The 16,584-nt window shown below is 38.2% G+C and overlaps 1 protein-coding gene across 1 annotated transcript in view; it reads right to left on the bottom strand.

Annotated features, from left to right (window-relative positions):
* NAALADL2 (N-acetylated alpha-linked acidic dipeptidase like 2) overlaps positions 1-16,584 on the bottom strand; it is a 401,015-nt gene that overhangs the window by 151,140 nt on the left and 233,291 nt on the right. The window contains exon 5 of the mRNA XM_058031067.1: positions 4,127-4,246. Within this exon, the coding sequence (XP_057887050.1) occupies positions 4,127-4,246 (120 nt within the window). The remainder of the gene's footprint in view (positions 1-4,126; positions 4,247-16,584) is intronic.

Here is a 16,584-nt window from a genome sequence, read left to right as displayed (position 1 = left end):
ATTAAAAGTTAATTTAAGACAAAAATTATGGCTTTTTCACGAATTGCAACCCCTAAAGATTAAATCATGATCAAGACACACAACATTTTTCAAAAATTGAATCTGGTAATGACATTTCCAGAGGCTGGATATTGAAACCACTGTGCAGTTCTCCCTGGAAAAGCCTCCTCTGGTTTCCTCAGCGTGCTCAGAGCAGAGGCACACACTCAGACGGGCTCCAGGGCACAGGGGCTGGGTGATACCAAGGTGCTTTTGCCAACCTCTCTCCCACCACACATTTGCACAATTAGAATAAGTTGCCTGCAAACACAGTGGGCAGCTCAAGGTGCTTTTTCTCAAGAAGGTGCTCTACACCACATGAGTGATTTGCTTAATCACTGGGAATAAACTTCCCCATCTTTCAGCAGCCACATTTATAGATCCTCCTGCTTCAAGGGCACCAGGAGGCTGCTGTGACCTCCTTGACTGGCTACTCAACCTCACCAGTGACCCCAATAACCAGAGTTCCACCAAAACACAAATTTTCCTTCTAGCCAGGGCACCAGGAGACAGGCACCTTCAATCTCAAGGTATGAGAAAATGTGTCCTTTTCATGGCAATTCCCTCACTTCTGCATTTGTCTCATTTCAGCTCCCTGCTTAAGAAAACTTTCCTTCTTCCTTAATCCAGCCCCCTCTTTATTCTGCAGCATCTTGTAAGATCCCCAGATCTTACAAGTGTCTCAGACCAGTCACAAGATCCCTTCAGGAGCTGTTGAAACAGTTTGAATTTTTTCCTTCTGTCAGTTTTCCAGCACTGTGAATTATTGTGGGTAATGAGACCAAAAAGACTTGGTCGTGCCCAGTTCCCTGTCCCACGAGTGCTCCCCAGGTGCCCCACGGCTCAGCCCCCTGCCTCAGTCTGTCCTGCTATAGGAAATTGCCACTCCAGGTGCTGGGAGTAGTAAATTCCTGAACCTTTCAGCTGCATTTGAAAAGGATTTTGCCTTTGCAATACTCTTGCCTGCTCCTTGAAGGTTTTCTACCATTCCTTTCCCCTCACTTTTTATATTAATCTATAACAGAGTCTTGCTCACTAGCTGATCTTAGTGCACCAAAAATGGTGAAAACCCCTTCTCAAGCCCCTGCTCTACTCTGATATTTTTATATATATAAAATACATAACACATTTTTATCTTTATTTAATTTTTTAGCAATGTAAACTACTTGGTTTTTATTTTGTTTTGGGCTTTTTTCCCCCTCCCCAGACTCACTGCTTTTGTGGATACCCTGCTATAAAGGTAGGGTCCATGTTCTTTCTCTTTATAGCTGTAATTTATGATGTGGCTGAGGTAACACATTCTTTGTTTGAAAAGGTCCAGCTCAAGGGATCAGGATGTGTCTCTGTGGCTCTGGGCAGGTGCCACTGCCAGGGCTGCTGCCCCTCTCATCCTGACCAGAAACCAGGTTCTGATCCATTGGAACAGAAACACAACACTCCCAGTGAAATCTGAAAATCATATCCAATTGCAAAAATAACTCCAGGTCAGATTTCTGCAAATCTCGTTCTCACAAAGCAGCTTAAATTTATGAACCTTGCGGAATTTAATCAGAATTACTCATGTTTAAGACTAAACTGCATATTTTAACAGCACATTAACTTCAGGCTTTTCTGCCTACTCAAAATTCCCTTTACATTCCAGTTTCAAATTATTCCAAGCTCTTAACTCTGTTGTTTTCAGTGTCTAAAGATATGAGAGATGGGCACAGCCGGAAAGACTGAAAGTACAAGCTCCAAATTATTTTCAACCTTAATCCTCCCCCAATTTTGTACCTTATCCAATCTCTATAAACTAAATCTACACTGCAAAAATACTGCCATTTATATAACTATATTTCCAAATATTCAAATTTCCATCACTTTGACTTAGTTCTGTAAATTAGCCCCCTGAACATGACACTCTTTTCTACCAGAACATCCTTTCTCTTAATATGATGTAAAAACAAAAGAAATGTTGTTCAGTTTTCATGGTGATTTTTTTTCTGCCAGCAGTAGTTTATTATTTCTTTCAGGTTTTTTTCCAAAGGATTCAGCAGAGAGAAAAAGAACAATCAAACGTTTTTTTAAAGGCAAATTAAATACACAAAAGGGGAAAATAGAAAAAAAAAACCACACACACGAAAAACAGCAGTAAAGAGAGAGAGAGAAAAAGCATAACTGTGCAAGGGAGATACAACTGAAAAATAGAGACATAATTAGAAACTGTTATGAAGATGGAACCTCAGTGCAGGGTCTATAATAATAAGACTCAAATCCAGAGTGAGATACTTGCATAATATAAAGTAATTATAATGAAAAAATTAAGGAAATTAACATGAAAAATACAAGTTAAATACAAAAAGTGGAAAGAAACTCACTAAGTATATATGTTTATATAGCCACAGCTCTCTTATGAACTAGTGCCCTGTTTTAATGTGATGTAAAACCAAGCACATGGAAGGCAGAGATAAGGAAAATATAGGGAGAGGGAAGTATCAGCTGAAACAGAAATGTGAGACTTAGTAAGTACAGAAACATAAACATTAGGGGAGAGAAAAAGATACAAAGAGTGGATTCAGCAGAGAGATACTGGGCTCATTTAAACCAGCAGGACTTGCAGTTTAAGGCAATATTTCACATCAAATATTCCTTAGAAAAGGAGAATCTACTTCTGATAATCTTTCTACACCTTTACTGATAGTTACGAGCAAAGTAAAGCTTACAATTATTCCACTGCCAAAGAGAAACAAATTATACTCTAAAAAAGGGTAGTTTACAGGCTCAAGAAAAATGGCAAACCTTCTGTGAGGAGAACATGGGAAGTAGGTTTGGGTGGTTGCAATTTTACCTCAGACCCTGAGCACACATTTGAGTCAGACTCCTGATCACAGCACACTTTGGTTTGTGCTGTGTAACAGACTCTGAACGTGCAAAGCTGATTCTTTTGGAGCACCAGAAATGTAGCTAATGCACCTCAGCCATTTAACAGCCCCTATTTGGGACAAGGCTACAGCCAACCCACACAAAAAGCTCCTGAGATGTGCCTTGTCCTCAGCACCTTCTGGTTACCTTCCTCCTTCAGGCTGCTTGGTAATTCAGACACAGTGAGTGTACACAGGAACACAAATTGGTAAAAACTCCATCTCACAGACAGTGCTGCTACAGCAAACTTTACATCTTTATCAAACCCCTGCTTTATGAGCCCTGATTGCTGTTTCATTGGCTTTGTCAGCAGTGAAATGCAGGATCAGATCTATTGCTGGAAATGATGGGCAACAACCGAGCCCCAGCAATGACAACTGACCTTTCGCAGCCGTAATTAAATTGCATCTAAATAATTTAAACAAACAGCTAAAGCTGCTCAGTTGAAAATGGCATTTTTATTGAGACAAATCTTATTCCTATAGAAAAAAACATTAAGTGGTTATTTTTTGAATCTGTATTGAAGTCCTGGCTGTGCTTTCTGTGGCCAACAGAGGAGGTCCCGATTTACTTAACTGCAAGATTTGGAGTCACTGCTCTTTTATAATTGCTTTTGTGAATTGGGAATGAATTGTTTAAGCATTTACTGAGCTACTACACTTTCTGTATTTTCTGAAAGTCAAAGCAGCAATTTTGTTTATAAGATATTTGTAACAGAAGGCACTTACTGGATGTTTAGAGTTTAAATGTGGTTTACATGTTGAGTGGTTTATTATGTTTAGTGCAAAAGTGGATTAATGAGCTCCTGCTCTGTGCTCTCTGCCAGAGCTAGGGTTGGAGAGGATGGATACACGTGCACCCATGTACACCCTCTCCAGACACAATCCCTTCTGCTTTATTAGTTCTTTCAGAGATTTCTTTGTTTGTCAAAAGGCTTGTAGTGTACCCAGAGAAAATACAGCAGAGTACTGAGGCACTGCAAGATATACAGAAAAATAAACAGTTCTTAACACATAAAAGGCACTTCAGAGTGAAAGTGGTGAGTACTGAGGAAGAATTTGAACGTAAGTCCTGACTTATTGGGGAAAATAGGAAACCTTTTGTTTTTGTACTCTGAAGCACAAAAAAAACAAGCAAAAAAAAAAGCAACCCACCAAATGAATAATTCAGCTGATGTGTAACTAACCTTATAAAGCAAAGGTGATTGTCCAAGCTTCAAAAGTGCAATTTTTTTGGTCACGTTTGTGATGGCTTGAATCCGGATCAGGTCTTCCATGGTTCCATACTGGACATCAACAAGCTCTGCCTGCAAAAGGAGACAAAATTCAGGCTACAATTACAGCCACACATCACTGAGGGTGCTCCTTGCATGGAAACAAAGCTGTTTGCACGAGCATCTGAGCAGAGCCCTGCAATTGCCTTACACCAACTTCTAATCAGCAATATCTCTAATAGCAAAGATCTTGAAAGTTCAATCTGACAGATAATTTTTTGTGGTTTTAATTCACAATTCATAACCTATGATAAACTATCCCCTCCTTTTTTCCCAGTGATTATAAGAGATGCTGATTCTGACAAGACATTCCCCTCATTAGCTACAGGAATTTATTTAAAACTGTTTAAAGGATACTAATTCATTTCTGTATATTTTCTTTAAAATAATCAGAGTCTAGTAAAGTATTTCAAAGAATGAGTGATTTTACTGGTCACTTCTGAAAATACACAGGAACCACAAACTCCACCAATACACAGTTTTATTTTGTGACTCCTCAGCAATCTTACCTAACTACTGAAGTATTTTATTTTAATCCATCAGTTATCCAAGCATTATACTCAGATAACCACGGTGATAACAGACTATGCTCTGATGATTTCTATTAATACATATTTTTAAAATTATTTAGAGTCACTTTGATCTAAAAGTGTTTAGAACGTGGAAGATTTTCAGCTCTTCTGTTAGGACTCTGCAAGAAAATATAGAACAAGTTCTAAGTTATTTTTAAATGTCAAGCACTGGCAGTAATGGAAAATATTTCAAGATGAGTTTTCAAGTATTTTTAAAAAATACATCATTTAAGAATGACCAACGGCATTTTTCTCACACATTTGCAGCAATAAATTCTGGTGAAAACAAAGTAAGAGGATAATCAGTCTTGTACATTACTATTTTAGAATGTTCTGAACCTCTCAGGACATCATTGAGGACATTCTGGAACCTCTAAATCTGTACCCAGTGCTCACATAAAACACATGTACAAGAAAACACAAGAATATTACATAAGTGTTTAAAAATTAAAATAAGAGGAACAGTACAGGATGGAAAAGTTTTCTCTTTCAGTTCAGTTCTGTAACTTAAGTATGGATTCATGGCCAAAGGCAACAGTTCTGCTTTTGGGTATCCCTACACAAACTGTTTAAATTCTAGCAACAGTTGTTCTGGATGTGTAGGATGTGTGAAATTTTAGTAGATTCCTGAACATGGGTATTTTAGGAAAGTATTTACCCTTTAAAAAAATGTATCTGTGTGAGTTTGCATCTCAACATTCAAGCTGAAACCATACAAAAACTTTGCCAAGATTCCTGTCTTTGTAAATGCTTCAGAAAAGTTTCCAAGTCTGCAATATGTCATCAGTGCTGCACAAACCAAGCATGTGGAAAGGCCAGCCAAAGTTATAAGACACTTCTGACTAGGAAAACATCAGATTTAACACCAAGTAATGAAATGTAGAACAGGAAAGCTCACATTTCATCGTTTCTTCTGAAATAGATGGGGGTTTTCATCTCTAGAGAACTAGAAAACTATTTAGACAATATAATTTTTTTCCTGTACCTGAAAAGTATGATAAAATCAAGTAAAGATTTCATACTAGGGAAAGGTACTTTCTGTTTTACCTAATCTCATGCCTCCAGTTTTAAAGAATTAACCTCAGATAGGGAAAGGGTATTTAGCAGGGTACTTAAGTTCATAAACTTTTTACCTCTTTCTGTAGCTCTTATCTTCATTTTTATTTGTACCTACACATATGTCATTAGATACAGTGGTTATTTGTCTCAGAAATCTTATGGCTTGAGAGGTTATGGGAGGTTGTATCTAGGTTGATTTCTAGGGATTCCTCTGGACCCAATGCCTTCCTCACCTATTCTCCAAAGCAAAAATCAGGGCTGTCATTATTTGTATGAGAGGAAGCACACTGACTTTTCCTGAGGCAAAATCAATACCCAAACATGAAGATCATGAAGATAATTTGCTTCTGCAGGATGCCTGTGTGGAAATGAGCTCCCTGCCCATCTACATTCGTGTGCTGCTGCTCTGCACATCCCTTTGGCTCTCTGCTTCTCCAGGGCGCTATCCACTGCTCTGTAAACAACAAAACTACATGTTTGCACAATTATTTATGCGTTCAGCAACTGCCCTTGGATGTTCATAGTTAATTTATGGATGCAAACTGCATCTTCAAGAGAGGCTCACTGGTCTTTCCCAGGAAACATGTGCCCAGCAAGACAGAGACAGAAAAAGGCCCTGCAAAAGCACAGCTCATTTTTTAATTATGTGGAAAACAGAAGTTCACTCCCTGCTGCCCCAAACACTCTGCAAACCACGTGCTTTGCTTCAAATTTTAAAAGTTGGCCCCAGTGCCAAAGCTATTAAGTACATTCATGCATTGAGAGTATGTGTAAGAAATTGCATAATGAAGGAGCAGCTGGGTGTGATAGAACAGAGTTTCATGGCCTTTCATCACACATCACACATGAAATACAGATATGTCAAAGCTCAAAGGTTATCACATTCTGGAAAGAGCATCTATAGCCTGGTACCCAGAGGTCTGCACAGCTGATAGCACCTCTAATTCCAGCTAAAATGATGAACAAAAATTGAATTAAATCTTCCCCTAAGTAAAAATACACATGGCTCATCTCTGGCCAAATGAAGTCAATAATTCACTGGAAGAGTTTAGTATAAAGTTGTAACATTTTGGCAATACAATCCAGAAAGTAATAGGTACGCATGAAATTATAAAAACAGTTATGCAAATTATTCTTAGCCCTTCCTCTATTCTGCACCTATACATTTAAGTAAAATTTGTAATAAAAAGCAAAATAATTTGCAGTATTAATAAAATCTCATGGAATACAGTACAGCAATACTAGCTCAGAGTAGTTAGTTTTGGTTTTATTTAGTGGACTGTGGCTCAACTAATTGGAACCCTAAATTCTAATATAAAATTAAATATTTAAAAAATACAACCTCAAAATAATGGTGGAGAATCCTATTGAATCCAGACATTCTACCTTCCTAATAATCCATTCAGAAGCTGACAGACCATTTATGATGCATGAAGGCCCGTTTTAGTCACAACATTTCTAATACCTCCAAAAATGAATAAAGATTAAATTTCCTATTATTTCTCATTTCTGTTTTTAGAAATGCCTACAACATGACATAATCCTCATTTTACACATACCAGCTTTATGAAAAGTGAAACACCCCACCCCCAACTACTCGTATTTGATAAACTGCTTTCCTGTGGTAGGATAATTCTGCTCAAAAACAAAAGAGGACTCATCCTTTTATCAGGTGCCGAAAAAGAGCACTTGTCTACTTGGTTTAGCTATGCCACAGTAAATCCTCTTACCCTAAAACTGGGAAACTGCTAAAGAATGAGTTGTTTTATCCATCTGAATGAGGAACTTACTCCTCCAATCATTTCAAGCTACGCTGTTTCAAAGATATGACTATTTAGAGCAAATTGTGATGTGCATTGTGGAGTTCAGTAGTATTCCCCCATGCATGAAATGAAGTAGGGGTAGGTAATAAAACAAACATTTTTAGGAAAAGTAATTATTTTATGTTAGGCAACTTATTAGTTTTCTAAGTCCCAAGATGATGCTCAGTGAGTTGTAAACATTCCATCTTAAAAATTCTAACAGAATCTCCCCCAAAACAGAAAAGACAAATACTCTGAAAATGCAACAATCAAGACAGTCAGGGATTTTTATCCTAATTTCCTCTACTTATCTCAAAAATGAAACAGAAAAAAAGAGTATACTTCATCCAGTCAAGGATGACACAGAGGAAAATAGGTCTTGCAAAGGTAAAATATGAATAACTATATGAAGCAGGTGGCAGCTGGGGTCTTGAAGATGCTGGACACTATTTTTAAACCTTGCTTTCTTGCTAAGTCTGAGGCAATTAAAAAGAATAAGATAAATAGGTTAAAAATAATAACAGAAGTATGTTTGTCTTATCACATTCTCACCAGTCCACTTGACTGAGGAGAAGGATTTAATAACAGCGTTATATATCTGTACCCAAACCACTGCCTGAGAGACAGATTGTGGCTTATTTACCCACAAGGCAGCAAAAAAAGACTCAGGGAAGAAACCATTGAAGGGGAAAAAAAACCAAAAAACTCAACACAAAACTCAAAGGCGGCATACCCAGGAAGGGATGTTTCTAACCACCAAAATAAGGATGCAGGCAGTGCAGATAAGAAAGCAGCTCTTAAACCGAGCTCTTAAAAGCTGGGCAGAAAGCAAACCCAAAGCATCACGGCTGTGCTGAAATGAAATGAAATGTCCACCACAGAATGGCTGTGGTGAAAAGTCTTCTCTTCATGGTACCTGTTGGTAGTGCTATAGTTCAGTAACCTCAAGTGATGAATGTATTTTACCAAATACCAAGCTCCTGACCCATACTAATGAATGGATTCTACACAAACCATGGGGGATCTCAGGCCTGTGGAAGCTGCAGGCATAAAAATGACACAGTCAAGCTCATATTCCTCATATTCACAAATCCTGCCTATCCACCAAGATTTCAGAAACAGATTCCCTAAAGAAACTCCAAGTATCGAATAAAACTAAATATTTAATGTTAATAAATATTGTACATTCCTTAGAATTAAGGCAATTTCTCCAAAACACACACAAATGTAATTCTAGAAGAATCAGCCCTCAGTTCTGTAACTGTTCAGACTCACTACATTTCACTACAAATGCCCTTCATTTGTCCTTCAGCATTCAGCTACTATTTTCAGGTTGTTCACAAAATAAAGGCAGCAGAAACATCCCATGCACAATCAATCACAATTAAATAACCTTCAACTAGTCATCCTGCCTAAAATAAAACTCCAAAATATATTTGCAAATTGTATCTGAGAAGGCAACAGTCTGCAATCAGGACATGAGACGAACTTTAATTAAACACATCGCTATAATTTATTTGCACAGCTCTGAAATTGAGGCTGAAGGCAGCATTCAGCAGAGCATAAAAGTAAACTCAAGCTGGTTGTAGATCAAAGCTGGACATCAACAAACGTGAAGAAAGCTGCAAATATAAAACTAGCTGATCTTTAAAATTAGAGAAAAGGAAGAAAGAGAAGGGGAGATAAGGGAGCTGTGCCAAATCCTTTGTTGGTGTGTAAACTCTGTTTGGCTTTCTGACCAGAGCTGTTCCCATTCCAGCCAAAAGCTTCCTTCAATAATCAGGGAGCCACAGCTGCGATTGCCACCACCAGGGTCCTGCTGAGCACACCAGAGACAAAGTACCCATCCATAGTTATCTTTTTTATACTTACTGTATTTCTACAGAAATGTTAATATCCAAAGTTGTCTTGCAACCTTTTTCCTTCAACGTGGTTCCAGGCAAGAAAAGTGGCAGAGTTTTCTTGCCTTAGCTCCAGACAAGAAAAGTGTCAGAGACTGTCTGAGCCCCAAAAGTAAATAATTATATATCTGGATTAACTGAAGATTAATTTTCTCTGTTACAAGACTTAGAGGTGCTGCTGACCAACAACGTCAGGGAAGATTTATATCAGAGAACTTCAGTCTTGCTATATGTTTTACCTACAAGCCCTGCTCCTTAAACAGATTGATGACATTTTTTCCTCATGGTTGCCAGCACTTTATAGAGGCTTTCTTCTCTTTGCTTCAGTATTCCTGCTCCCACAATAGAATTCTGGAGCATTTCAATACAATATGACTCACAGTGCCAGCTTACAGTCAGAAAGGGTTCTTGTGTCTAGGTTTTATTACATAAAATTGCATGCTGCATTACAGTGACAGCTAAAGCTGTAATTTATTCTAAAACAAGAGCAAAAGGAGATGTCCCTTAACCTCATCTGGATGGAGTTTGGCCTTGCAGACAGAGTTCAGCCACAGACACATTTGATGTTCAGCCTTCCCCTGGTCCTGCCTGTCCAGCTCTCACAGCCCCATCACACAGGAGCAGCTGCTCCCACACCTTCCTTTTGCTGCTGCAGGACCATTTCTGGAAAGACACTGAGGTTAAACTTGTTTGCTTCCCTGCTTCTTACAGTTTATTGCAAGACTTTTTCCCTCCCAACTCCGAGGGAGACAGAATCAAGATCGAAGCCTTTTTATGGCCTACAGAAAAGAGCTCTTCTGTATTTTATGGTTTCAGAGCCCCAAATAAATCTGAACTGATACAACTCAGTTCTCTCTTTTTTTCCCACTTTCTTTTTTCTTATTTTACTTTTCATAACCCCCAACTCTTTTCCCAATCACACTCTTTATGTTTCCCAAAAGGCAAAACTAGTATTTAAATATTACTTCTTAACTCTTGATGTCCAAGATATCCAAACAACATATTAGGGTAGGTTTTCTTCATATTTTCTATTTTCTAACTTTCTTACTCTATTTTACATAATACATACAAATCTAGCTTTTTGAGTTTTTGACATAAGACATTGTTATTTTCAGACACGTTAAACTGACATTTACTTATTTTAGAATCTCTAACAACGCCTTTTGTTACAAAAAAAATTGAAGGACACGAGATTATTAGATTATTATTATTATAATTTAATAATAATCTATTTTAATATTATTATTATTATTATTTCAAACTTTCATTAAGCAGTGCTGATTGTCACTTCACTAGTGACAAAATTTTATATCCTAATTATTCTTTCTTGTATGTGTTTAATGTTATTCATATTCCCCTCTTTTTAAGAGTTAACTGCAAGGCTATTTAGTAGCATTAGTCTCCAAAACATAAAGTCACATTGCTCATCCTTTCCTAAGAAAAAAGAGTAATCTGTATTTGCCAGCCTGCTTGGTTTAGCTTATTCAGAGGTAATTATTCATGCAAATATACATTTACAAATTATATAGACTGAGGATAAACTAAACAAAACAGAATTACTCAGCTGTGATGTGGTATCTTAAAAAAAATAAATCATAAGCTACATATGTACACAGGAAATTATAATGGTGTGATTTAAACTTGGCCTTAAAATTTTCAATGAAAGGGGTTTATGTCAGAATCCATTCCCACTGTGTCTGAACTCAACAATTTCCCAAGGCTTGGTGGAAATTTCCTTGGCTTCTGTGAAACACAAGGATGGAACACAAGGCATCCAGAGGCTGCAGAATGTCCTCCAGTCATTTATATCACACCTAATTAAAACTAGGCATTCCCTCCTAGAGTAGGTACAGGCATTAAGCCTTTAGATGAGAAGCTTGGAGCTCACAGAAGCGTCCAAAAGCACTTTATCCACACGCAGGCTGTGCAGGACAGCTGTGGCAGGGGTGGATCCAGCTCAGCTGGGGGAGCTCCCTGCACCTGCTCAGAGGCCCAGGTGAGCTGCAGGAGCTGTACCCACACACCCAGAGAAGTAAAATCATCTCCTGACTGAAATATCAGCTCGTAAGAACAACCTGTGAATGCAAACACCACCACAGACAGAATGTGCACAACTGGACCGAAACACTGCGTGTGCTTTGGAATCTAAGTAAAACCAATGTATTTCATTTTATAACTTAGAATGCATTTGATATTTTAATTCCTTGGAGACAGGTGCTTCTGCTTTGTCTAATTGAGTCAGTTTGGCTGCATCAAAACAAAATGTCAAGAAAACAGCCTACAATTTTCAGTCTTCCAGGCTGGAATTCATTATTCAGAACTGTGCTGGTTTTGGCTGGGGTAGAATTAATTTTCTTCACAGTGCTGTTATGGGGCTGTGTTTTGGATTTGTGCTGAATGCAGGGGTGATAATGGAGATTATTTTTATTATTATTACTGAGCAGGGCTTGCAGAGAGCCAAGGCCTTTTCTGCTTTCCCTGCTCCAAGTAAGCTGGGAGTGCCTGGGAGGTGACACAGCCAGGACAGGGGACCCAAAGTGACCAAAGGCACATTCCAGACATATATAACAATACAACAGATATCTACCTCAAAGAGAAAAATATTCATTCATATGTATAAGGGGAGGTCATCCACTGCATGCAGAGAACACTTGACCTTTCAAAATTGGTGGGGAGAACTCTTGTTTTCTGGATTACAATAAATTATCTTTCACAAACTACTCACAGCCCTTTCTTGGCCCAACATCATCCCCTTCAACATAATCAGGGAGATGGCCAACCATGTAATGATGCAAACACAAATCTGAGAGTTAAAGCAGCATTTGAGCAAACAATTTTCAGAAGCAAATATGCAGTTGTGAAAAAGAAAATGACATCTTTTCCATCTCCTGTGAATTCTGTTGTTTTGAGTCATTGCACAGATTTATAGGTCTCTAAATTACATCTGTAGAAAAAGGACTGGAGAAAAATAAGTTCTAAAAATATATTCAGATGACAAGAAAAGGACTCCAATAAAAACAGCAAATGTGACTGAGTAATATCAGATTCAAGTGGCCCAAATGATTGACCAGGACAAGCATCTAGATATAGAAATACAGCTGTTCCTGAGAACAGCACTCCTCTGTGATTAAACAAGAATATTTTTCTGGTTTTCAGCCACCTAACATTTTAGAAGCAGACTTATTTTACAAGAAACATGTAGTGTGTCATTCCTGTCTCACAGATAAGAAAATTGTACAGGGAAGAAAAAGTTATTTTCTGTTTCAGGCTTTCAAATTTTGCTTTTAAAAGTGCACTCAAGATTTTGGAGTTGATGTGCATCCTACATTGCCCAGTAATGTAAAGGTTTTACATGGCAGCTCCATTTGGCTTTTCTTTCAGAGACCTTCATTTTGATAATTTTGCCAATAGTAGTTCACCTTTATCCCACGTGTTTCCAAAGATTAGAGTGAAGGTTCTCCTGAACTGTGCCAAATTTCACACAGGTATTTTGAACATTCATCTCTTAAGTGTGGGCAGAAACCCCATAGAGATTTGAGAACTTGGTTCATGTGCTCTCACAGGCAGGGATGGAAAAACCTGGAGAAGAAGAGGAAATCCCATGCAAAGGACAGAACCCGATTCTTTATAGAGAAGTTCCCAGTAAACCACTCCTCCTATACAGTGGCATCTTAAAAAAAAGCTGGAAAAATTTTTGTATCATCTAAAACACATGGGAAAGCCTGAAGAGACTCTGTAATCTGGACAGATTGATGGGAGGAAAGAGGAACCTGCCTGACATCACAGAATTCATTTTACTGCTTAAAGCAAAAGCTTTGCCATCAGCGCAGCCCATCCAGAGCCCTGGACCTGGACAGAGCTTCCCTCATCTTCCACACAGCCTGGAATCCAGGTCAGCCTCTCCCACAGCAGCACAGAGCACTCAGTATTATTGCAGCAATGCCATTTGATGGCTCAATTCCCAATAAAAGCAGTCAGGGACATTGTTAGAGAACTATCAGTTACCACAGAAATCTGAGCTCAATTCTCTCTCTTCACCTCTTCTGAGCCTTCCTGCCCTGGATCCTGAAAAATCAACAAAAAGAAACCAGGAACAGGGAGCTCAGTGTGTGTGTGCTCTCGTAACTCTGGTTCCAGCACAGATTTCCCTAATGATCCATCTTCCTGCAGTCACTGGTGCCTTTTTTTGACTTTAATAAACACAAGAGACTCAATTCAATACAGGAAATAAAGAACACACAACAGTCACCATTAGCCATGTCCCCCACTTTTACCTTCTGCTGAGGGGGTTCCCTGCATATTTCTTCAATTGCCTCTACATTTTTGGTATCTACCCCGTGAACACTGTCAACAATTTATCTACAGAGACTGCAGAGAAGATGGAAGAGTTGTGGAAGTTTAATTCAGGCAGAGCAACCCTCACAGCAGCAGTGACATCATCAGGGAAAAACCTCAATTCAAAGGATATTATGCTCAAAATCCTGACATCGAGGATGATCGATATTATCCTCAAAATCCTGAGCCTGGCACTGTCCATACTGATACAATTTCTCATCCTAGATTTCAGCTTGTGACTTTACATGATTATAATGTTCTATTTTAGCCTCAAGACATATAAGATTTAGTGGTAAAAGGGTTAGGGTTAGGGTTAGGGTTGGGGTTAGGGGTTAGGGTAACAAAGGGCAACATGGATAAAAACACAATAAAATTTTCTTGAATCAAATGTTTTGCCAGAAAACTGATGCATTAATTATTTTTCCAGCAACGTAAATTTTCTAGAATTTCCCTCCTAATTCCTTCCCTAAAACATCCCCCAGGTGAAGATTGCGGCCTGGCCTGCAGCAGGAGACACATCCCTCTTGGGTGAGAAGGCAGCAGGAGCTTTCTTGCATATTTAGCAGCTTTGCTCTCCCTCAGCTGCAGCCACTGCCAGACCTCCTCCATCCTCATTCACCTCTGTGCCCCTTGGAGGCACCAGAGGGAGGCAGTGAATCCTGCAGCAGACAGGACTAACTCTGTATGGTAACATAACTCAGGGGAAGGAAGATAAATTCCTTGAAGCACCTTCTTTCTCACACACACCTGCTCTTGGGCCAGTCACAGCCTGGTGATGGATGAGGCACCTTCCCTTTGGACTGCAGAGCTCAGGAGCACCAGAAATAATTGTGAGAATAAAACTGATAGAGCTCGGAATTAATTCACGTTAAGGCCCTCTAAATTAATGAGATAAACACGGTAACTAATATTCATTTCATGAGGTTAGACATGAGATTTATTTATATTTAGTGGGAGAGACAGCACATCAGACAGAATAAAAACCTAGGGATGTCTAAGAGGGAAGACCAATGCATTTTCAGCTTTATTTACTTTGCGGTATTTTTTATTTATTTATTTTAAAAGAGATACTTCTCTCCTGGGATTGCAGTCGGTAGGTGGAGGTTTAAATGCTGTATTTCCAAACAGATTTAAAAGGGAATTTCTGAACAAAAGCTTTTTCTCAGGACATTTTAGTCCAGCCAGTGCAGAGGCTCTGGCATTTTGACAGTCTCCATACACAGTCAATGCACTTCTGCCAACAGCACCTGGATACCAAACCTACACTTGCCAATGCCTACTGCCTGGATCTTTTTTATTTTTTTTTAGCTTTTTATTCTTCTTCACATTTTTAAGAATTCAGTTCTTATATATATATATTTCAACCAGCTGTATCACAGCAGCATTTTTTTTTCCAACCTGCTCTGAAAGGTTTCAAAAGGTATTTGCTTCAAAGGATTTTCTCTGAGAGTCATCTTCTTCTTTTTTTGGTCTTTCCTACTACCAAGGCTGTGTCCAGATTTAGAGCATTCCTCAAAGCACTCTCCAGAGAGGTACATCCTTTGCTCTGTAATACCAAAGTTTTTTAACAAAGAAGTCAGGCACACTGCAGTTCTCACCAAATTATTCTTAAAATGACAGCTTTATCCCTAGTTTAGGTTACATTTGAAACCTCCCAAGGATCCTTATTTCTTTTTTTTTAAGTGAGAACTTATTCCCACTCTTTCATGTGCTCATCTTAGAAGATATTTGGACTTTATATCACCACATCCTAACACAGAGATAAGAAATCTTCAGATTTGTTTTGGATTTTCAGTGCTACTTTCATTTCAAAATATTAAAAAATGTTTTAACAATGAGACAGAGGCTCCCACAGAAAAACATCCAATGAACTCATATTCCTACATTAGAAGAAAGTAAGTTTTAAGATTTTGACAAAATGTTGTCCAATGCTGACTGTAGTAGTTGTACTGGTAGGTAGAGAGAACTCCTAAGATAAAACACTGCTGAGGCTTTACCTGGTAAGATTTATCACACTGCACAGAAAATTAAAATAACTGCTGCTGATTATTTTCAGCTGCCAGCTCTAATCCACAAGGCACCACCATATTTAGATTTTTTTTCCTCCAATTAAAAAAAAAATAATCAAGCGAAGTATGGCAGAAGACTGATATTTTTTCTCTTTAAAAAACAATTTGATTGCAGCAATTGTAACCCATATTGTCATGCCTGATGCCAGAGCCTGCCAGGGTCAGAGCCCTGTGCCCATGCTCCCACACACACAAGGTTTATGCTCACTAAAATGGAATCTGCATTCAACTACAAAAGCTTTTCTATTGCTTGTGTTCCTGAAGAGATTTTTAGGACTTGCTTCTCTTCCTGAAAAACTAACTTAAAAAAAAATGAGAGGCAGCAATAGTTTAATCAATATTGTATTTTACAGTCACTCATAACTACCAGGGAACTGAGCGGCATTTTAAGCAGTTCTTTATTGTTCATGCATGAAACTACATTTTTTTAAACAATAAAGTTATGTAAGTAGTTTTAGGGACAAGGATTGAGTATTATACAAATACAAAAATATTTTGTTCTTGTTCTTATATCAGTTGTAGTTGTTTCTTATGATGCTTTTGTCATAATAGCAATTTTTTAAAAGCTGATATTTACTTAATAGTCCCTCTGTTGAAGGAAATTTTTGCTTTTTACAGCATAAGCAGAATTCC

This window comes from Melospiza georgiana, chromosome 10, assembly GCF_028018845.1.
Source record: "Melospiza georgiana isolate bMelGeo1 chromosome 10, bMelGeo1.pri, whole genome shotgun sequence".
In the NCBI taxonomy this organism is placed as follows: Eukaryota; Metazoa; Chordata; class Aves; order Passeriformes; family Passerellidae; genus Melospiza; species Melospiza georgiana.
This window is presented reverse-complemented; position numbering and strand designations above follow the sequence as displayed.